This window comes from Orbicella franksi, chromosome 12, assembly GCF_964199315.1.
Source record: "Orbicella franksi chromosome 12, jaOrbFran1.1, whole genome shotgun sequence".
Taxonomy (NCBI): Eukaryota; Metazoa; Cnidaria; class Anthozoa; order Scleractinia; family Merulinidae; genus Orbicella; species Orbicella franksi.
In genome coordinates, this window is record NC_138156.1 from 13,271,580 (window position 1) to 13,293,566 (window position 21,987).

Below are 21,987 nucleotides of genomic sequence, written 5' to 3' on the forward strand. Positions count from 1 at the left end.
ACATAAGTACGAGGCTGGTATATTCATCTTTATTCAAGCCACTTAACAACAATAGCCAAAATTGAATATGCTTTTTTTTTTCTAGTGTAAGATAAGTTATCATTTACTAAGAATACAAAAACCTAGTTAGTACTCAGAACTCTGCAAAGGATGATAAAATCCGAAATTTCATATTTGAGTTTTTGACCACTCAATCGATCTGAATCGTTCATTTACTAGTAGTATATCTTTACTTTGTACTTTCTAGAAATCTGTTATTTATTCTTAAAAACGTGTGTAGATCAAACTCCCACGGAGAAGTAAGTGTCGTAAAAGACCAAATCATATAATTGCTCTTTGCCGTTTTCCTCGATTTTACTTTGTAGTATGCCTACTGTTCTCAGAATACCGCTTTTACACGAAATAAATATCTCACTTTTCTGATAAAATAAATGTTTTAAGCTATAGCGATTATAGGCGTTATTTCTTTTCAGTTGACTGCAACCTCTGCATTACATGCTTGCCGTATGCTTAATTCCTGTAGAAACAATAAAACGTTTCAAAAGTGTCAGTACAACCAAAGACTTATTGAGTCTTCACTCAGTAAACTTGAGCTCACACTCTTGAAACTAGCGGCAGTTTACTGCAAGAGCGTAAACTCAAGTTGCCCGCTTTGGGATCACGTACACTAGCCTTAGAACAAATCATATTCAAGTACCAAGTTATTGAAGCCAAATAATGTAATAAAGCTAGCCACATTAATTCAATGCTGGACTTCAAACAAGGAGCAAAGACACTTAAACCATCACTAAGTTAAATCGGTTTTAGTTCTCAGGATCAGGAGTGACGTTGCTAATATCTGAAGCAAATAGAAATATCGCTTCTACCCCTGATGGGATGCTACTGTAGTCCATTACCCCCTCCCTCCCTCCCTCCTCCCCCCCCCCCCCCCCACCTCGCCACCACCACTACCCGTCCCCCAAGCAGAGAGAGGCATTGTGAGAGTTAAGTTTTTGGCCAAGAACATGACACAGAGAGCCGGCCAGTGCTCGAGCGCGGAGCTTTTACTCCAGAGTCCAACGGGCTAATCTCCAGGCAGCCATATGTTCCGCAGACCATCACTACTAGTGGTTTTGTAACCATAACTTACCCATGCATTCAGCACTGAAGTGACAGAGTACATTTCAGGCATTCGCTGAAGCCTGGAAGAGAGCTGCTTCTGAACTTTTTGAAGGAAAGGGTTGGCATCTATGACAGCAAGAGTATGAAGTTCAAAATAATTACTTTAATTCACTAGATAACTTTATTATTAAAAAGTTAGGTAATGAAATATTTTTGTGTATCACTTTTGATCGGCTGCAAACACCCAGTACGGTATATTATGATTGTAACACGCAACACTCACCGTAATTTGCAGTTTTACACTCTGGACTAGAGTATGGGTAGTTCTGAGGAACACTGATTTCTATTGGTGGAACGGCTGGCAGATTCAGGTCATCTAAAACACAAAGGAAAATGGACTCATAATTTCAAGTAAAAATTCATCGTTAATAAACTAAGATACGTTTAAAGATGATTTCCAGTCCATACTGCGCACTCTCGAGAGTTTGTTTGCATTTTTTGTTTTGTTTCATGTAAAACGTCACAAAATGTAAACATTTCGCAACTAATTACATGAAAATAAATTCAAAGTTTCAAAACAACCGCCATTATGGATGCGAAGCAGTCGACGCTTTATGCTTCGTTCTTTCTCATGTCACTTGATGAAACAACTTCGCAGCTGTAAAATCAATGAAGCTGTTGGAAAAAGAATTTGAAAGGCTTCAAGGATACAGGTATGTGGTTCGTAACGCATAACATCGATTCGCATTCCACCGAGTGTGGCTTACAATGTTTATAAACATTTAGGGTGCCGAGACTGCGCAGTACGGACTGGAAATCATCTTTAATATTAAAAATAGCTTAGTATCCAACGTCCAAGTGAAACTTTCAGTCCTTGAAGCTTTCTAGCATATGCTAACTTTCTATTAAGCCATCAATTAGGGCTCAATACTGTAGTTCATTGGTTAGGAGCAACACTTTGTGAGAATGTAGAAAATGGGAAAACGTCATCAACTTGTTATATTAATAATCACATTAATTTATTTACTAGAGGGCACGGTAACGAAACCTGCGATCTGATTGGTTCTTAGCGTGGTCCGGATTTTCCTACCTCTGACGACGATCACGGTAACGGGCGCGCAATGTGTGTGTGGGTAAGGTCAACAATGATAAAAGTGACTTGCGAGAAAAAGGAAAAAATAAAGGTGTTTACCGGTTTAGGGCCGCTCTGTAAAGTGAAAAACTGTAACCTAGGACTTGAAAATGCTGGCCTGTTCCGGCACCATTTTCAAGACCTCGGACACAGAATTTAGCTATGTGGACATCCAGGCCGGCAAATAACATAAATGTACCATTCCCAACAAGTCAAGTATCTACAGTTAACAAAACAACTTTGATCAAGTGAACAGAACGAATGTACTTGATCACTATTCCTTACTTATTGAGCACTGAAGAAGTGTGTTACTCTGTATCACTCCTGCACTGGCTCCTGACTTCACTTGAAATCGACTGCATAATCTTGCCAGCTCGCCTTGCAATACATGTGGCACAGTGCACTTCCTTTGACTGCTATCATCCAGTTTGACCCTCTTAGCTGGAGGGGGTAGAGGACTGCAGAAAATAATATACATAAGAAATAATACTTCTTACTGTGTAAAGAAAAAGTGACTATTAATGAAACTATAAACTTTAAGGAAAGGCTGAGTGTTTATATTGTGTAGGTATCCCTATATGAAAGAGGTAGAAAATCGAACTTAGAGTTTGATCTTCCCGACATATTTGGCAAATGAAATTCCCATTTTCAGGTTGACTTTACCAGACTTGACAGTGTTTCTACGAATGCCCAAATGTTTGAAAATTGCTTCGTGAAAATTTCGGTTCCACTGACTTGATCCTGGAATTTAGTTTTATGGTTTGCACTTAAGAAACTTTGGAAAACCATTTGCTTCGCTTCCAAAATTTCCAGAAAGTCTGGGATAATGGAAGTTATGGAAAGTGCTGCTAAGATGACTGTTTCCATGTTATGAATGTACCTGTAGGTCCGGAGAGATTCGACTGTACTCACTTTATAAACAGCGACCTCTTAAACTTACAGTATAGGTGGTCCTTCCATGGCTTGTAGTAATGGTGAAAATGTCCTCTGTAAAGTGTGACTCAACATAGGAGACTTGGCATATTTTGTGACAGCATCATACAAAGGTTTATAAATAACATGGGGAAGGGTGGAGCCCACAGAGGGAGCTAGTTGTACTGCTGGACCAGATGCACATGCAGATGCAGATGATGTTGTTATGCTGGATGTGGCGGCAATACTGGATGAGGTGTTACCTGATGGTGTTGATGACGCTGGTGGGGTGGGTACAGATGACTGAAAGAATAAAAGTAGACTGCATTACAAAAAACATAATACTTGGGTAAGGGCTGATTTATCCTCTGAGACCCAGGGGCAGCTAGTCGACACGACACGACAATTTTGGGCAACACGATATTTTGGGGGGAAATTAACTTGAAGAGTGAGAAAGCCCCTGGGCTGGGAAAGATATTTTTCTGGCCAATCAGAGGGTAGGAATTGAAACGCTTCTGGAACTAGTCCGGTAAGAGTAAGTGCCCAGGGGCTCTCCTGTTCAAGATTCAAATGAACTTTCGCCCAAAAATATCGTGTTGCCCGAAAATATCGTGTCGTGCCGACTAGCTGCCACCGATCCGTATGATTTGTAATTTTTAACACCTTTCAAAGTAAACATGTTATACAAACAAGATCTCCATGACTAAAAGCTAAGTCATTTTGGTGCTTGGTCATAATGTCATGAATAAATGATGTCTAATTAAAATGTAAAATTAGTCAGGCAATTTCACAAATTTGGCCCGACAATGTCCGATGACAGACTACTTAATTTTTTTTCCTTCATCTTCAGATGACCAACTGTTATTTCCAGCACTAGGTCCCCAATTTTCATCCTTGCAATTAAATCAAAGCAAAGCAATAGAGCCAAAAAATTGAAGTGTGTAAACTGTCTTGTGGAAATTAGCCAGCTATTCAGGCAACAAATAATAATTATCACTGTCATACGGGCGCTAGCTCGAGGATTTAAGGTATATGTAAATCTACTCTTAGTTCTCATGAAAACTATAGCATAGGGACATTGGCTAAGCTTACTCATTCTATTCAGTTGATGCAAGTTAATTTTAAATTCAACAGGTAACACTAGAATTTGAACATCTATGATTACATACAGATAAAAATACTACAAAAATACTACTACACCAGTACTCTTTTACTCTTCATTTACACTCACAGGTTTTATATTGATGAGTTTTTTCAGCACATTTCCACTGTTTTCCAAAGCTTGCAAAGGAAGCCTGTAAAAAGTACAAGGAAGAATTAAGCTGATGAAAAGCACACATCTTTACAAATTGGTGCAAGTTTTTAAACTGTGAAAGGGACGTCTGGAACAGAACAAGAACATCATACCAAGATCTATACAAGTAAACTACTGCATGTCTAATGTCTCTGGTTATTATCACTCTGGTTATTACACATATAAATGATTGTACATGCAATAATCATGCAACCACTATACAGCCCTCTTGTGCCCATTCGTGAGGGTTCACCCATGAGGGTAAAATTTTTCTTCCTCTAAACATACGTAGCAGGGTTTTCAATACATCGTTTTAGCAGGCGGGCATCAGGGTATGGCAACTGGGCAAAAAAAATGCAAGGCCTTGCCAAGCTAAGGGATCCGAGTAAAATTTTGAAGTGCTAGAGTGGAAGAGGAAGCATCTTTCTTCAATTTGGAGCACAAAATCTGTAAAAATGGGTGAACTTGCTTCACTATTTGAAGATACAAGGGAGATAACGTGTACTATAACCAGCAAAATCACATTTTCTATGACTTGAAATAAGCTTATTTTTCAGACGACTGTTAGCTACAGAGATATAGCATGAGACAACAACAATACTATATAATTATTAAATTAATGACGAAGCAGCTGGGCCGAGTTCTGTTCACAGGCGGTCATTTGTCCCAGTATCCAACCCTTAATAAAACCTCTGATGGCAGAAATAGAGCCAGTTGTCATGTGCAGTATCTTTGTAAGACACATACCTTTTCGCTGGGTTTGTCAGGATATCATACAGATGCTTTAGTTTGTACAGATCCCTGCTGCTATGTTCTGCAACAAATGACAAGCACCTCACTCATTCAATAATTAACATCATTTTACAAAATTTTCCACCTCTGTTCTGTTTCTTTTCACAGACAAAGAAAACATAGCACCGCAGCACCACTGTTTTCTAAATGATTTTAACATATTGAACTGTGAATTCTATACATTGCTATGTCCAGTTCCATACCGGACACTCTCACTGTGTACCCTGACTAATCAGTGTAAACACAAAATACATGTGCATAAAATAAAAAATACATATATAAGTTTAGCTCTTTAAAATGAAGCTATGATAGAAATGGGTCTCTAACAAGCAGAATAAACTGATAGTCAGGATTTATGAACCACAAACCTTTGTCTCTCATATCTCTATTCATCTTGTTTATCATCCTTCTAAGTGGTTCAACATAGGGTTTCAGTTCATTTAACTGTATCAAAGATCAGAGAATTTCATATTAGACTTCACACTGTCCTGTTATAAAGATGTAAGTTGTACTGCCCAGGAGATCCAATTAAATCAAGATAATGATGAAATCATAATGTACTGCCACACAGTATTTATCTGGGCCTCTATAGGAACACAGCAAAATGAGAATCACCAATCAATTGGCAATTCTCGTTTTTCAAGTCCTTTTTTTTTGAGGGGGGGGGGGGGCACAAAACTTTTACTAAGTCATGTTCTTAAAATCACATGAAATTTTCATTAACTTGACTTTCTCCCCAGAATTTTACAAAAACAAATGTTTGGGTAAATCAAGTTCATGCACACACCTTGTCCAAATATGCTTGTTCCTCAGCTGGGTTCAGAGGGGCAGGGCTGGGGGCCCCTACAGAAGATGGGTTTGGTACAGAAGCTGGTGACTGAACACTCATGGTGCTCGGGGTAGGGACTGATGTAGAGGGAGCTGGTGATGCTGCTATGCAGTGCTAAACAGAAAACCAATCATATATATCAGTATGCTATAACCAAACAGTATACATTACAATGACAGTTAGTGACACTTTTAAGACTAAAGTTTGCCGAAAAGTATGATATACAAACTAAAAACAACGTGGGCCAAAGACTGATTGAAATGATTTCCAGTGCTTCCAAAGACAAATAAGGCCCATTAATTACATACTGGACTTTTATGTCATTTCCTAATACATACTCATCTTCAACAGATGATCAAATGAAAGTAATACCCACCCAGGTACATGTTATACCAGACATTTGACGTTATTTACCTCTTAAGCCCATTGGCACAAACCTACATTTTACAATAACTGTCTAATTTTTTGCACACTGATTGGCTCATTTTTAGTGCAGAGTGCACTATTGGGATGGTTATGGGGGTTGCCTGCCACTAAGGAACTAAGGCACTATGGCGCTAAGGTGTAAACTTTAATGTTTGTTTAATTAATTAATTTCAATTAATTAATTAGTCTAGAGGCAAGGAAGTAATGGGAGTAGGGTGGGAAAGGTACATGTGTACTCTACGTAAAACACATTCCATCGTCGTCGCTTAACTTTGAACATCACAAAGCTATATATTTGTTTCAGGTAACCCCTTGCTCTCCTTGTGGTACCATTCTCCTTAGAACAAAACTAATTTGCTCTAAACGCATGCGTAGATTAGTTAGGGTTCGTGGCTTCTATATTAGGTGAAGGATACATTGCATACGGAATCACGCACAAATGTTGAGTGGTTTTCCTTATGGTAGAGCTCAACATGTAAGATGCATGCGTTCTAGCATTGTTAGTGTTATACACTATCTTTACATGCAGTATTTTATATATCGTGTCATGCGACCAAGGACGGCAGTTATTTTTCAGGTAGCGCCAGTTGTCCCTTTTTATTGCAAAAGTGAAATGTTACTGTGGCTGCGTAGCTTTTAGAATTACAAACAGGTCGGTTCAACAAATATCATCTGCTGTTTTCAATCTACAATAGTGTGCTTGTCAGAGTTCAAATATACTGCTTCTCCTTAGCGACTTGTTTATTTCTTGCCTTAATTGTGTCTGTAAGAGAGACCAAAAAGTTCTCAAGTTAGTGGCGTTAATACTCCGCAAATTGTGAATTTGTAACAAAAGAAACCAGGGAAATGCTCAAATATTGCTGCAGACGCCATGGCACCTAATGAAAGCGCAAATTAATTTAATCAGTCTTTGAGGAGACTCATTCATATCGGCCAAGTAGCGCTGTTTATCTTCAATACTTTTCGTTGAAAAGCTTCTCAGCCATCAATATCGTTGTGTGTTAATTTTGAATTGTTTTATTGTTAACAACAAAGGTGGCAACAGAAAAAGAAGTGGTATTTCGTGACTATCTGATAATTAAATTAGTTCTTGTTCATCGGTAAAAATTTGCATTTTTAGTAAAACATCGTCTCTGTTCCGTTTCTTCATCACTACATCAGATATTTAACTTTCTTTCATTTATCTCCAAAAAACAAGGACATCTTCCGTATGTTTTGGAGAAAACAAGGGTTTCATATTACATGGCTTTGCGAGGAAAACAAAAGTATGAAGTTACAAAGTTGGCGTGAAGAGCTAAATTGTCACGTTTGCTGCTTCAGCGTATTGTTGAATTTAAAATGAACGAAAATCAACTTAAAGCACCAGTAGTAATTAATTTGTGCGTAATGTTTGGACCTTGAATGAAAATACAACCTTCAAACATACACACTGCAAAGGGGAAAAGCTGTAGCAGACTACCAAGGTAGACACAAACCGGAAGTGAACCGAGTAGGGGTGAGTACTTATGGGACTACTGTACCAGAGCTATCAATTGCGCTCTGCACTATCTGAGATTGTCTCACTAGTTATCATCAATAAGAGTAAAAAAGGATACAATTTTAATTTATGCAAGTTTCCAAGTTCAACTTTCAGCTGTCAAACTGTCAACTTTTGAACCAATGAGAATTTATGGACTTTTTCAAGTGGCCAATCAAAAAGCGAGAAAAGCTGTTGAAAATATTTGCGTCATTTTGAATAAAATTCACTTATCTTTGTTTATGGCAAGTTTACGGCATCTTTTCCCCTCATTTATTCCAGGCATTTGACCATTTTGGGGTCTTGTTATTGTAAAAGACAAATTGACGTCCACTCAGTTTTTTATGTGTCTGTCCTCTTATTGATGATAAATTTTGTCATAACACTGTCAAAGTTTACTGTGGAACCACTTGCCTGCGGTTCGTGGTTCTACAGCCACTTTGACAATGTTATGACACAATTTATCATCAATAAGAGGACGGACGCATAAAAAACTAACTTCAATTTGATAATTTGAATCTTACATGAGTGGACAGCCTGGCTTAAGACCAGGAACTTTGAGTATCTACTTCTTTGAGTATCTACTTAGGAGCTCTAGGTGCCTGCCAATGGAAGCTTAATAAATAATGTTGTGTTTCTATGTGGCTGGGATCATGACCAAGTGTTTACTTACAATAGCTGTCTACATACAGGTGTCGGTTAGTGCGATTCAGCTGTACTTTTTGTTTAACTCCCAAATGAAAACAACTTTTCAACATCACTCCTGGTCTGTCCTGTACCATCCTACCCAGCTACAGTACCACTTTCAAGTAAGTTACAGTATCACGTCTTGCTTGTCTCCGAGAAATGAGATGCATTTTGTAAGTAATGAGACATGTCTTGTAAGAACAAGATACATCTCATTTTTCTCAAGAACCACTGAACTGTGTATTTATAATGGAATACTGGTAAATAATTTGTGAAATGCTGGCATACACAAGTAAGTATGTTTCGAAGATTTCTCCCCCGACAAAAAAATCAACTGAGTCAAAGCAGTGCTCGCAAAAAGTGCCATCCGGGTCATCTGGGACACATAGATTTTCCTTCTGGGCAAGTAACATTTCATTCTCACTTGCCCGATGGGCAAGGGATCAGGCAAGTCATCTACCAACTAAATCATTAGAAGTGCAAACTAAAATTTGCCCAGGGCAAGCTGGAATTCATGAAAAGTTCTTTTTAGCCCCTGCTAAGGTACATGTACATGTATGTATGATCAACAAAATGTGTCATGAACTTTGGTTATAGAAAGAAAAGTTTGTTTCCATGCTCAGTAGGGTACATGTAGTTGTTACTTAAAACTCCTGTCTAGTTCTGGAAGCAAAAAGTAACAAGGAGTACTTCTACTTTGTCTAGATGCATGGAATAAAAGTCCACTACAAGTTACCTCACAGTACAGTATTTTGTTCATCTTCCTTAAGTCAATAATGAAAGCTAGAATTCGAGTTAACTGAAGGTCCATCAGTCAAAGTAAAGTGCCCACCCAAATTATTGCAACACTGATTTATTATATACAAATTTATACAGTCAAATTACAGCTTACAATTGTGTGACCAGATGTCACATAACTGTAATGCAATAACTATTCCACACCCTGGGTATAGACAGATCAGACAGATGCTAAGTCTCACCTGAGGGGAGGGTGAAGGATGCATGGCTGGTGAAGGTACAAATGGTGCCGGTGATGGAGCCACTGTGGCCTGGTTTGTAAGAGATGAAAGCTGGCCGGATGATGGAGTAGGTGCTCGCATTGAACTAGATGCCATGCTAGTTGGTCCAGGGGCTGGAGAGGGGACATGTGGCATTCTCACTGGACCAGCAAGCTTCACTTGTTGTGGTACTGCAGATTATTAAAGCAGACATGAATTAATGAGCACACTCAGGACAAAGATGACTGTTAGGAATTTGAGTCCAGTTTAGATCAGGGGTTTCATTATGGGCCAGTCACCAGTCTGGTCATGAGGACGATTTTGCCTGATCTAACAGAAAGTTTTTCAAGAAGTTCAGTTCAAATAGCTTTGCCTGCCTATGAAAACCAGTTTCCCTCCTGCAGAACACATTTAATGAAACCCCTGGTTGGGATGAAAATGCCTTTGTTGTCCATATCAACAGGTGTCTGCATTAAGCACTTTAATTGACAGCGACCAAAAGCACTCTGACTAATTATGGCATGTCTGTATTTATTAGGCTGTAGGTGCCCATAGAACAGCTTGTTACATGTAGGTATTTAACACTCCATTCCAAGCTCACTAGTACCAGCAGATTACTCCATTTCTATAATATGAAAAAACCTACAAGTATTACTTAATATTTTGTATGATCCAGCATTTTGTCAGGTTTAGAACTCTGAAAATAAATAACTATTCAATCCCATTCACAGTATGTTGTATACTTGTGACTGGAGAGATTCAAATGAATGTGATGGTCAAAGTGTTTTTTCCAAGATGATGTGAGACTCCAACCAGGGCTGGGATGTAGATCCTGAGGTCTGGAATTCACTCGCCTGCAAATGCAGACGTATTTCCGGCTGTCGCTCGTCTCCACCGAAAAATAATGTCTGCGAACCCGAGCCAGGAAACGATTTCTCTGACAGAGGAATTTTAAGCCAATCACAGTTTAGCTCAAGTAGCCCCAGAACTACTGCACGAGGTATTCGCTGCGAGGAGCACTCAAGTTTCATTTTATCATGGAATCTGATTGGCCAAAGAGAAACAAAAGTGATTACGTCACAAATCGTTTCCTGGCTCAGGTTCGCAGACATTATTTTTGGCGGCGACAAGCAACAGCCGAAATACATCTGCGTTCGCAGGCTAGGAATTCACTGCCTTTCCCAAAATGACGCAAGACTCCTGCCAGGGCTTCATGTACTATTCAGAACATCTCTCAACCTGGAATTCGCTGGTCATCTACTACCTTGTTTGGAGTTCAACTGTAGAGCATTATCAAGTTAATAATAATTGAACGAACCTGGATGTCCACCTTGCTGTTGTGCCATGGGAGATGCTACCTGGTTGGGGGGTATATGGGCCTGTGATTGTGTCATCTGGTGATGTGCCCCTTGATTCTGTGATGCAACACTGAGACCTTGCTGTGGCATAAGAGATTGAGTTGGCAGTTGATGTTGTTGTTGTTGTTGTTGTTGTTGAGCACGCAGATGTTGGGCAAGAAGCTCTTGTTGTGTAAGCCCTGATCTGTTGTAGAAGACAGGCGGCTGTGGTGTCATTGGTGTCTGTGACACCTGTGTCAGAGGCACCTGTTGCATATTGCCTTGTGCTCCCATAGTACTGACTGTTTGTGGTTTGTTGAGCTGAGGAGAGGAGAATTGTGGCCTCATACCAGGCTGTGGATTCATGTTTGCTGCTGGTGCTTGTTGCTGTCCTGGTGCAGTAGGCCCTAAAAATTGTCAACACAGGTTAGCAGGCTAAAGCCAATAGAAAAGGAATATTAAGTTTTAATTAGAAAATACCCTTTTAGAAGCTACAAACATAAAGCTGTGTGCAATTGAATATGTGGTCAATTTGTCCTCTAGGAAAGAATGATTTCAAACTGTAGATTTATTTGTGTCACAGGGGAAGGGGAGTAAATTAGCTAACATATATGTGACAAATGGTCTCGTAAACTGACAAACTTCTTGGATGTTGAGTTAGTGTTGCTAGTAAGCCACACAAACAATTCAGCTAGAGGTAGGCTATGCTTGGGCCTGCCATATCCCATACACATGATAGTACAGTCTGACAGAAGTACCTTGACAGCAAGACACTGAACATAAAACAGCATTTTTCAGTAGAAAGTAAATCAAAGATAAGTTAACATAACGGCAATGCTTTTCAGTCCAGTTTGTTCCAGGATGAATATTTTGTTTGTTTGTTTGTTTGTTTGTTTGTTTGTTTTTTTAGGATGAATCATGCCCAACTTTCATTTAGTTTTGACAGTTTAATGAGGGACCTGGAAACATCAAATAGAAACTCTGGCATTGCCTTACTTTTTCTCTGGGAAAACGAGATTTGGGTCACTAGGATTCGGGTCACTGGAAATGACACAGGACTGGGATTTGGGCAAACATAGGCTGGGAAATAGGATTTGGGCAAAATCTGGGCTAGGAAATGGGATTTATACCTCCATCATCTTCAGGACCCCCCTTTAACCATGAATACACTATGAGATGTACAGTGGTCTGCAAACAGGCTCCCGGCAAGGACTGAAAAGTACAGCACCATTCAGAACTAAGCAAACGTCGTATGCGCATTCTTAACGCACCCTTTAAAACATGTTAAAAAGTGGTGAACAAAGCAGGACTCCAGCTCAAACAATTGCATAATTTAAATTATGTAAATTCAAATCAAAACACAGTGAATTAACAAGCGCAGTTGGAAAATACAGCTTTGTACCTCTTCCACTAAAATAAGGTGCCCCGATGTTGACAAGAAGACAACAAAATTCGAACCCTTTTGCATCAAACCACTGATCACTAGTTGGCCTGAAAATTTGAACTCGTTCACCTGTATAAGCCCTGTTCTCAAACCAAGTGTGGCATTCATAGTCAATAAAAATTTCTTCGTATTGGATGAAAATAATGACATACACACGAACGAAATAAACAACAGATTGAAAGCAAGACAGATAAGAAAAACAAGACATTTAACCGGGCACTCAAAAACTGGAGAAAGTTGTAAATTATGTGAGGAGGAAAAGACAGGGCTCAAAAAGAAAACCCATCCTTTCATCCAGGACAAGTAGATTTTCCTCTCGGGCAAGTATAAACTTTCTTTTCTCACTTGCCCCAGAGGCAAGAGCCCAGGTAAGCCGTCCTCCAACTAAATTTTGATAACGATTGAAACGAGTAAATTTTAGGCACATGGGTAATCAAGTGTTTAGCTAAAGTTTGATGAAAATTACAATTTTAAAGCGTTGTTTTGTTGATTGCGTGACGTGTGGCTCTCAGTTCAGAAGTGGTTTTATACCTAGCATGTGATCAAAATCTGCCCCGATCAAATTTTTTCCAGGATTAAATTAAAATAGCCATGAATGAAAATTATGACATCAATTGCAGTGTTTATACACAGTGTCTCTCGCAGATGTGAAGGCTGTTTTTAACGCGTTATTAAGTTAAATGAGAATTATGGTTCGCTTAGTTTTGAGTGGTACCGTACCTGCAGGGAATCATAGTAGTTGTATTCATTATCTTGGACTGGACATTTGTTTTGATGAATACAACCACCATGATTCCCTGCAGGCATATCTCAGAGGGAATTGGCCATGTTCTGCTATATACAAAATTTTATTACTTACTTATGTCACGAATGTAGACCAACAAGCGAGCAACATATGCCAGATAATCAACCTAAAAGAAAAATGTAAACATAAAGTCAAATGACTAAGAATATTTCTTCCTTCTTACTGGCTCCAAACAGTATTATAACCCTTAGCAATAAAATTCCCAAGGACACAGAACAGTGCAACAGTTCTGATAAAACATGGATCATTTTTTTGCAAAAGTTTTATTCATGTCATGATGCAACAGCAAAATGATTAAACTAGTATTCTGCTTTCAGACTGTTAAAAGACAACTATCTATGGAAGAAACTTAAAAAACAGCACATGCTACTCTGTAAATAAATTATTGGGAAAGTCAATACATACTAAGTTGATTCATTTCTCCCTCCCTAAGGGAACTTGTTTTATTTGCATAGACTGACAAGAATTTGAGTTTTCACTACTGTTTTGGTTTGGTTTGTACATGCATACGTTTATAACATACATCTAGAAATTAGCCTGAAACAAAACAAAAACTGTCAGCCGACTGTTGTTCAACAAACGGCCAACAGCCGACAGTTGGTCAACAGATGACTGACCAGTGGCAGTTCTAGGGGAGGGACCCGGGTGGTCTGCTCCCCCTCCCCTCCACCCCCCATTTTGGGTTAAAAAAAAAGAAAAATATAACAGAAGGAAGAAAACCTGGCAGGGCAAGCCAAACCCCCCCCCCCCCCCCCACCCCACCTCCACATTAGCTCAAGGTCTGGATCTGCCTCTGCTGACAATATCTTTTGGAACTGTTCTTTGCTTTTACATGTACTTGCTGTTATCATTGCTAATATGTCATTACGTCAGCACGTTCACACTACAAAGAAAACGGCATAACGTCCTTCTCGTGTCATTATGCTTATGTCCTTGTGTCGCATGTGTGAACCAGACTTAACTGGAATCTTCTTGAATGACAGTTTGTGCCTTTTGTAACAAATTGCTTCATTCTTAAAAATTGCACTACTAGTAGTTGCTTTGGTAGTTGTTGGGTATTCTTTAATTTCTCCTTACAAACTTTTCTTGTATTCTTCCAACATCCTGTATGGTTCAACCACAGAAATTCGTGGTCTGCAGATTCAGCGTGCATTCTGTCACGACACAGTCCGTTGTTCTAACGTTCGATCATTTCTGCCTATTCTATTGCCCCATTGAAAAATATTTCAAGTTTACGCGCAAAAATTACTGTTCTATCTGAGGAAATTTTCTGTAGATGAAGCTTACTACTTGTTGATACGAAACTGAAAGCATTTTCGTAGCGTGTGTATAGAAATGTCCGTGAGTGATGTAACTTGCCTATGTTAGTTTAGCGTGCCAGTATCACACAACTGAAAGATATTAAGTTGGCAGGTTCTTAAAAAACCAATAAGCAAGAAAAGTACACTTACCCTGGTTTTGGCTTTGGAGAAAACTTGGCTTTCCATTTCACCAGGGTTTTTCATCATAACGTTTGGGTTGCCCGATCTTTTTACTGCCTCCTCGCTACAAAACGGAAGTACGTAAGTTAAAGAATGTAAAACCTTATAAATTTAACAAAGTTCAGGCAGCTATGAATAAGCGAAAAAGTTCTTAAACAGCAGGCATTGTTCACTCGATTAAATTTAGTACTTACATTTGAGAAATAACTTTCTGGCGAAAAGCTGGAGTACGCCAGTCTTCGTTCGCCGCCATATTGATGTTGTTCGGTAAAGTCATGCCGAGACTTCCTCGGTTATGTATCACTTCCTCTCCCTCGTTTTACGTAAGAGGTGAGACAAATGACGTAGGAACGTATGCGGCTGACGCGAAAATTATTGATCAACCTGGAAACCAAACTAACTTTTGAAAAACTCATAGGCGCACAACTGAAGAGACAACAGACTCGTCATATAGAGGCAAAGGTTTGGACCCTGGGCAATGTACTGGCAAGGCTCGGATAAAACACACGAGGCTATGGAGTCACCAGTTAAGGGCTTCATTCCTGTATCGGCAAGACGGACATAGTCGCTTGCATAATATCCTGGAGGACTGTCGATAAAATAACATCAAGTGACAACAGATCATGATCTCTTGATAGCATGGAACATTTTGAATCATCAAAAAAATTAAATGATTAACATAAAATTAAAGAAATAATAATGGGAAAAAAAACGAAATACGTAAAACAAATATAAAATAACTAAATGAAAATAAAATTATGTAAACACAAGAGAAAATTTTCTCTTGGTAAACACTATCCTCATTGCTTTCCTTATTTCGCTGTTTTGGTTATTTCGTCGTTCAATTTTATAGATTTTCTCCTAATTATTAAAGTTTTTTGATGTTCCGGAATGTTCCATGTTCCTGATTATATCAACGGGCGTTCTTGGATGCATTGACAGCGATTCCCCGCCCAAAACACAGCCTTTTGGAGCGTGATCAAAACTACAAGTTGTCACTGCAGGTGAATTCCATGCTTCTGAAGAAACCGAAAAATACGAGGGTGATCGAACGCAGCCTATAACGAAGAGGAGTCAATGTCAGAAGAAAAAAAGGTTGCAATTTGGTATAGATTTCGTTGAGAACAGAAATTGTAACGGGGTAGTGATGAAATCTCTTTGAGGCGCCAAGGGAAGTTTGATCCTCTCAAGGTTTTGTAGAGAACGGGCATTGAGGCTAGGTCAAGGGACAGCTACTACCGCCAGATAAATTTTGATTGAGCCATAAGACACGGTATTGGATAGCCGATTAAGGTTGAGTTACGAGATGACTATGGGTGGACTCATGAGTAACAAGTAAAAAAGGGGTTCTGAGGGGAAATACGTTTTTTTACGATAACTACAGAAATTCTCGCGCGCTCATTGGTTAAATTTCATTGTCAATATACTGACCGACACATGAATTTATAATTTATGCAATGTGTCAACAAGCGAGAGCGGACGATTTGACAATTTGTTATAGTGAAAAACAAATCGACGTTAGTTTTTCATTCGTCTGTCCTGTTATTGACAATGAATTTCGTCATAACATTGTCAAAGTAGTCTGCGGATTCACTCGGCTATCGCCTTGTGGATCCATAGCTACTTTGATAATGCTATGACGAAATTCATGATCAGTAACAGTACAGACGCATGAAAAACGGACGTCAATTTGTTGAGTGGAAAAATGCAAAAAAGAATAAAATGGCCCTGTGCAGGGGAGTATGTTCGACGAGTTGAGGTGGCGATGGATTTGAAAATGTACAGAACAGCCTGCACTGCAAGACTTTGGTGAGGAAACTGAGGGTTCGGGCAGGGAACAGGCCAGAAGTAGGCCATGCATCTGGTCGAGAAGATGAAAGCGGGACATGTGGCGGTGTTGAAGACCGCTCAATATCTGACAGATTTTTAATTTTGGGCAGATCGCATTTCGTCATGCGAAACGACGCCAAAATCTAAACTGCTCCCCAGTCCGTTTTATACTGAAACACAGTCAAATTTCGATAATAGTCCCGACTAAACTTTTTTCAAAAAACGAATTTTTAAGAAATTTTGCTGTTAAAAAATGGGTAGGGTGATATATCATAACTGAAAAGAAATGGGTATTTATCTTATACTCTAGGGTAAAACTAGGGAAAAAACAAACTTTACGTTATCAAATCTCTACGAAATCTCTTGATTTCCTATTAACCATTTTAGAGTTACTTGCAAACCACTTGTAAGCTTTACTAAAATTGGTTTCATCACATTAAGGCGGGGGTGAAAGGAGCTCAGTCACGGTTTACACATTTTGAAAAGTTTAGCCTAAATTTTTCAAATTCGTCGTTTGTAATCCGTGTCAATCTTCGTCATCCTTGACCATCTTTGTTCCTTTATGGTTTATTATTATCTCTTTGATGTTTTTCTATCTTAGTAAACTATTATTTTCAGGTTTCCTTCCATTTAAAGGAGATTTTGTACGTGGCCAAAAAAAGGCAAAACACCGTGACTGAGCTCCTTTAACATGAAGGCTGTATCTTGGCTGGGTATTATAGTTTAAACGCAAATATCTCGTTCACGTTTCAAGCGGTCAAAAATCTCTCTGCTCATCCCACGTACCTCTGTTTGGGCTGTTTTGTAAATTCTTTGGTGATTTTTGGGTATTTTTGGTTATAAATAGTTTTTCTCGAAGGATTAGTAAAATTTATGGAAATATGAAAGTTTGAAGATTCGTTGTGTTAGAATTAGAATTTGAAGTTAGAAATTGGTAGACGTACACCGTCTGAAAATGTCTGCCCTCTTGGAATTGAACTAACTTTTGTCACGAAATATAAAGATAAATCGTTATAAAATCCAAATCTTAAGTGAAAATATATTTAAACTTCAAAGCCGATTTTAAACTTGGATATTACCCGCTTTGTAAACATGGAGATGTCAAGTCCGATGACCAAGCAATTAACACACCAAGGTGTTCGCTGATAGATTTTAGGGAAAATCGCAGAGTGTGTGCAACCTCGTCTCCAGGGTCTTCTCCTCGACGATTTTCAAACTCTCCCGCCCGCCATTTTGAAAAGAGGAGACGGCCCTGGGGATGAGGATTAGAGTGTGAATCAGTTTAACAGGGCTGAATAACGTCTGCGCATGTGCGAGAGGTCAGCACAACAAAATCAAATTTCGGCGCGAACGTGATGTGTGGTTCTTTCGTGTTCAGTTGAATGACGACAAGAAAGGAGCAGAAATTTTACCATTATTTTGGCACCTAAACGCAAATATCTCCTTTTTATGCTTTGGAAAATGACAATTTGAACAATTCGAAGTTTTTGTTCCCAAAGAAATGCCGAGAAATACAAGAAAACTTGTAGTTAACGCGGTAAATATTTAGAGCTTTGGATTCAACCGCCACGATTCCGGCAGGTTTCTTTCACAGGTCACAGGTCACAGGTTAAAGGTCATAGGTCACAGGTCACAGGTCACCAAAAAATATGCCAAAACGTCATAAAACAGATGCATACAAGTGCGTCCAAAGTGCAACTATAAGAGCTCTTGTTTAAAAAAAAAAAAACGCGTAGGGGAAATCAGTTGTAGCACTGAAATAAAAAAAAAATTGATCCAAAGAAAGCCAAGACTTATTTCTGTTGAAAATATAAATTGTTTGTAGCCTTTCAATATAATATGAAAACGAAAGAGGCTTACACTGATCCGTGAATTATGCATTTACTTACGCGTGATTTGTGAACCAACGACTTTTGCGGGAATAAATCACTTTTTTTGGAGATTTTATCGTCATTAAAGCTCGTAAACTACACCAAACTAAATGTAAAACCTGCCCATTCCACGCGACTGAGAACTAACCACAGCGACAGTGAACCAGGAGGACCTAGAATCTAGTCTGTCACGATGTGTAACCCATGCACACGGCATTTCGATTCATCAAAATGGAGGGTTCTGTATGTTTTGCGAAACGTGGATAGAATTTGTATTTTTATGTGACACATGATTTAGCCTTTGCATTTTTACGTGAAAAGTGATTTTTTTCTGTTAACGTGAAGCTGTTTTCGAATTTTTTGTGATGCGTGAAAAGGCCGATTACAATGCGTGAAATTGTTTTCAGAGTAGGTATAGGGGACGCTCTTGTTTCTGTTTAGTACATACTCGTTGTAAAGATTTCAAAAAAAATGTAGAAATAAAACAGTTCAATTTGCTATCACAATGAATTATCTTATTAAGGTAAAATATATTAACACTACATGTCTGAAAGCTACATTTCAACCCATTTCGTACATATACCACCCCTAGAAATTTTTTCATGAAAATTATAGAATAAAACATTTTTAGGTAGGGTTTGTTGCATGGAAACATCGATAAACCTCTCGTGAATCTCAGTAATTGTTACATCGCGAAATTTACTGAGTGTTTTGATTGTGACCTGTGACCTGTGACCTGTGACCTGTGAAAGAAACCTGCCGCCACGATTCAGCGTCGTTTCGATTGACAGTCGTTTGCTTCGTTTGAGAGAAAAATGATGTTTGGGGGACATTGACGGCAACACGAGAGTTTGGAAAAGTGTCGCCAGACGTGAGTATTACGATCTTAGTTTGTTTTGTAATCAAAATGGCACCTTTCTTTAGCGAGTCGTAAAATTTATTTTAACACAAACGCTGTGGTATGGAATTGCTGTCGTAAAACTTATATGGTCAGCACCTGCATGCACTCGTAAGCTTAGTCGCAAGACTTAAAGCTCAAAAACTGCTTTCTCCAGGAACGTATATTGTTGGCTACATGTACCTATACAACTGTAGAGTACTTTTATGTACAGAGTTTGCTTATCTTAATCGATCGATATATTTCATTATCTAAATGAAGCACATGTTACTGTTCCTAAATTATGTGGGATGCTGTTAATCGTTTTAAACCATGAAAGCAGTTCAAACGCTGCATCGTTTGGGGCCATTGCCAAAAATGCTCCACTTGTCCCATGGTAATGACTGTCGAACACAGTTATTCCATTCTGTGTAGGGATGAATGCCACCGTTTTGTCATTTATAATGAAGATACATGCTGTCTTGGTATTGTTCAGCTGGGCTTGGTTTAAGTGGTACGGCAGGCTTGCTGCTGGAGTCTGCTCTCCGATGATACTGACTGGCAACTCTGCAGAGACATCAAGGCTATCAAGGGCTTTTGTCTGCTCCATTTTAGTTGCTGCTTCCTGCACACCATACAGCTGCCCACCACTGTTTTCATAGTATTTAAACATAGCGGTCTGGCACTGGCTACAAAATATAATGTATAATGTATAATGTATATTAAAAGCTTCTCTACTGCATCTGCATGTGCGTAAACACTCATTCGAATGGAAGAACCATTTCTAATTATTTATAACTATTTTTTAAACATTAATTAATGTAGTGGGGGATGATGTGGAGGGAATGTTTAATCAGAAAAATCATTTCATTTTAGAATATACAAATTTACTCATCTGTCGTACCTGCATGTTTCCTCTTGTTGCAGTGCCTCCTCAGAGTTATTTAGTTTTAATTAGGAAATACAATTATATACTTTGTCCTACAGGAAAAGTAAATTTGTTGAAACTTCTACATGTATACCTGAAGATGTTATTTCCTTATTTTTCAGTGTTTTCCCAAGTTGACTGACCATGCTTTGTGAAGCATTCTCCTGAGGAGATTCATACCATAACATTGTCTCCATGTTGTTATTACTGACAATTTTTATAATTAGAAATTGATTATTATCACATTTAATTATTATATGTGCATGTACCTGTCTGCCATCAGGCGACTGAACACTGGTTGGAGAGGAGGTTGACAGTTTACTGTTTCTCTGTAAGGAGCAGATACATGATAAAATATTTTGGTATAGTTCTGGAACGATTTTTTGTGATAAGAAAGTAGAAATATGCAGTATTGTTTTGGTGGGCAGAATTGGCAAATAAACAAATGAACAAAATATGGCTCCAGCTTATTTTGTGTGTGTGTGTGTTTGTGGACTTTGTGGGACTGGTATTTCAGTTTCAGGGGCATCAAATATTAGTTATATGTTGTATAATTATCTCAATGTTGCATTAGACGAAAACACGCACTTCACTTACTTGTACTGGTGGGACAGTCTGGATCACTGGAGAAAACACTATCAGCAATCGTGAACACTTATTACACCATCGGGTGGGTAACCCGAAAACACTGACCCCCAGTCCGCGGATCCCCACTACGGACCGGGTCTGCGGACTACCTATGGACCGGTCCACAGACTCCCTCAACGGACCCCCTCTACAGACCACCCCCCAAAATATGATAAAATTAATAAATAAAATATTTCATTTACGGGTTGTCTAATAGATTACTCGTGACAGCGAAATTCCGAATGTTACATTGAACAAATGTAACAGACCTGGATTCAGGCTCTGGTGCAATTCAAATCATTACACATTGCTATTTCCTTTGCTGTGGCCATAAAATATACGAAAGACACGTACGGGGAAGCCTCCGGGAAGCCTCGAAATTTGTGCTCTTTTCCCTCTGCCATTTTGTTCAGCCCATTTTCCCGTGGGTTCGTGAACTCATTCCAGGCTTCACAATTTGCTCAGCGGAATAACAGATACAAACAACAATTAACGGCCTAAAAATATATCTTCCATAGCCTGATTGAGCCACGAATGGAAGGTAAGAACTTTCCTTCTTACCATCGGCATTTCCTTACGCTGAAAAAAGCTTTTAGGCATTTTTGGGGGGGAGGGGTTCGGGGGGGGGGAGGTTGGGGTGTTAAAACCCGAGTCTGTTACATTTGCACAGTGTAACACTCGAAAAATCACCGACACAAGTCTGAATCTATTTGGCAACCCATAAGTGAAATCTTTATTTATTATTTTTACACTATTTTAGGGTGGTCCGTAGGGGTAGTCCATGGACCGGTCCGTTGTGGGGGTCCGCGGACCGGGGGTCAGTGTTTTCGGGTTACACCCATCGGGTTCCTGGCCGGTAAGTAGGGACATTAGCTCCTACCCGATCAAAGAGACGGTAAAACCGCCTGGGGACTTTTCTTTTCGACAGCTCAGTGGAGTGCTCCAAGAGTGGAGACGAGCAATATTCATTCGCTTCCCGAGTGGCTCTCATCCAATGCCGAGTACAGGCCCAGCAATTTAAATTCCCGTCCGCGAACCGAGCAATGGCCTCGTCAAACCGCCTCAGTCGACCTTGGCATGTTTCTCTAGCTCGTGTTAGC

At 39.2% G+C, this 21,987-nt stretch overlaps 1 protein-coding gene and 1 long non-coding RNA gene across 3 annotated transcripts; both read right to left on the reverse strand.

The window, feature by feature from the left end:
• Positions 1 to 15: 15 nt before the first annotated feature.
• Positions 16 to 15,382, reverse strand: LOC145463953 (uncharacterized). 2 transcript variants are annotated; one of them, XM_081447748.1, is made up of 14 exons: positions 14,949 to 15,380; positions 14,725 to 14,818; positions 13,328 to 13,379; positions 11,006 to 11,431; positions 9,670 to 9,878; positions 6,019 to 6,174; positions 5,600 to 5,675; positions 5,187 to 5,253; positions 4,377 to 4,440; positions 3,174 to 3,448; positions 2,519 to 2,691; positions 1,385 to 1,477; positions 1,130 to 1,227; positions 16 to 517 (listed from the first exon to the last, which is right to left on the reverse strand). In XM_081447748.1, exons 1-14 carry the CDS (start codon positions 15,029 to 15,031, stop codon positions 470 to 472), a joined length of 1,914 nt encoding a protein of 637 aa, XP_081303874.1. In that variant the 5' UTR covers positions 15,032 to 15,380; the 3' UTR covers positions 16 to 469. The 2 variants fall into 2 exon arrangements, with proteins under 2 accessions (XP_081303874.1, XP_081303873.1); XM_081447747.1 differs by lacking the exon at positions 16 to 517 and having other exon boundaries at positions 941 to 1,227; positions 14,949 to 15,382.
• A 3,670-nt stretch (positions 15,383 to 19,052) lies between these two features.
• LOC145464167 (uncharacterized) lies at positions 19,053 to 20,539 on the reverse strand. The gene is made up of 3 exons (XR_014041400.1): positions 20,530 to 20,539; positions 20,355 to 20,424; positions 19,053 to 20,021 (listed from the first exon to the last, which is right to left on the reverse strand). It is a non-coding gene; the product is annotated as an uncharacterized LOC145464167 (long non-coding RNA).
• Positions 20,540 to 21,987: the final 1,448 nt, after the last annotated feature.

Coding starts and splice junctions, on each gene's coding strand:
- LOC145463953 (XM_081447747.1), bottom strand. CDS start 15,031: ATGACTTTACCGAACAACATCAATATGGCGGCGAACGAAGACTGGCGT. Junction 13,380..14,724: donor TCTCCAAAGCCAAAACCAGG/GTAAGTGTACTT, acceptor TTTTTCTTTTAG/GTTGATTATCTGGCATATGT. Junction 5,676..6,018: donor AACAAGCATATTTGGACAAG/GTGTGTGCATGA, acceptor TCTTTGATACAG/TTAAATGAACTGAAACCCTA.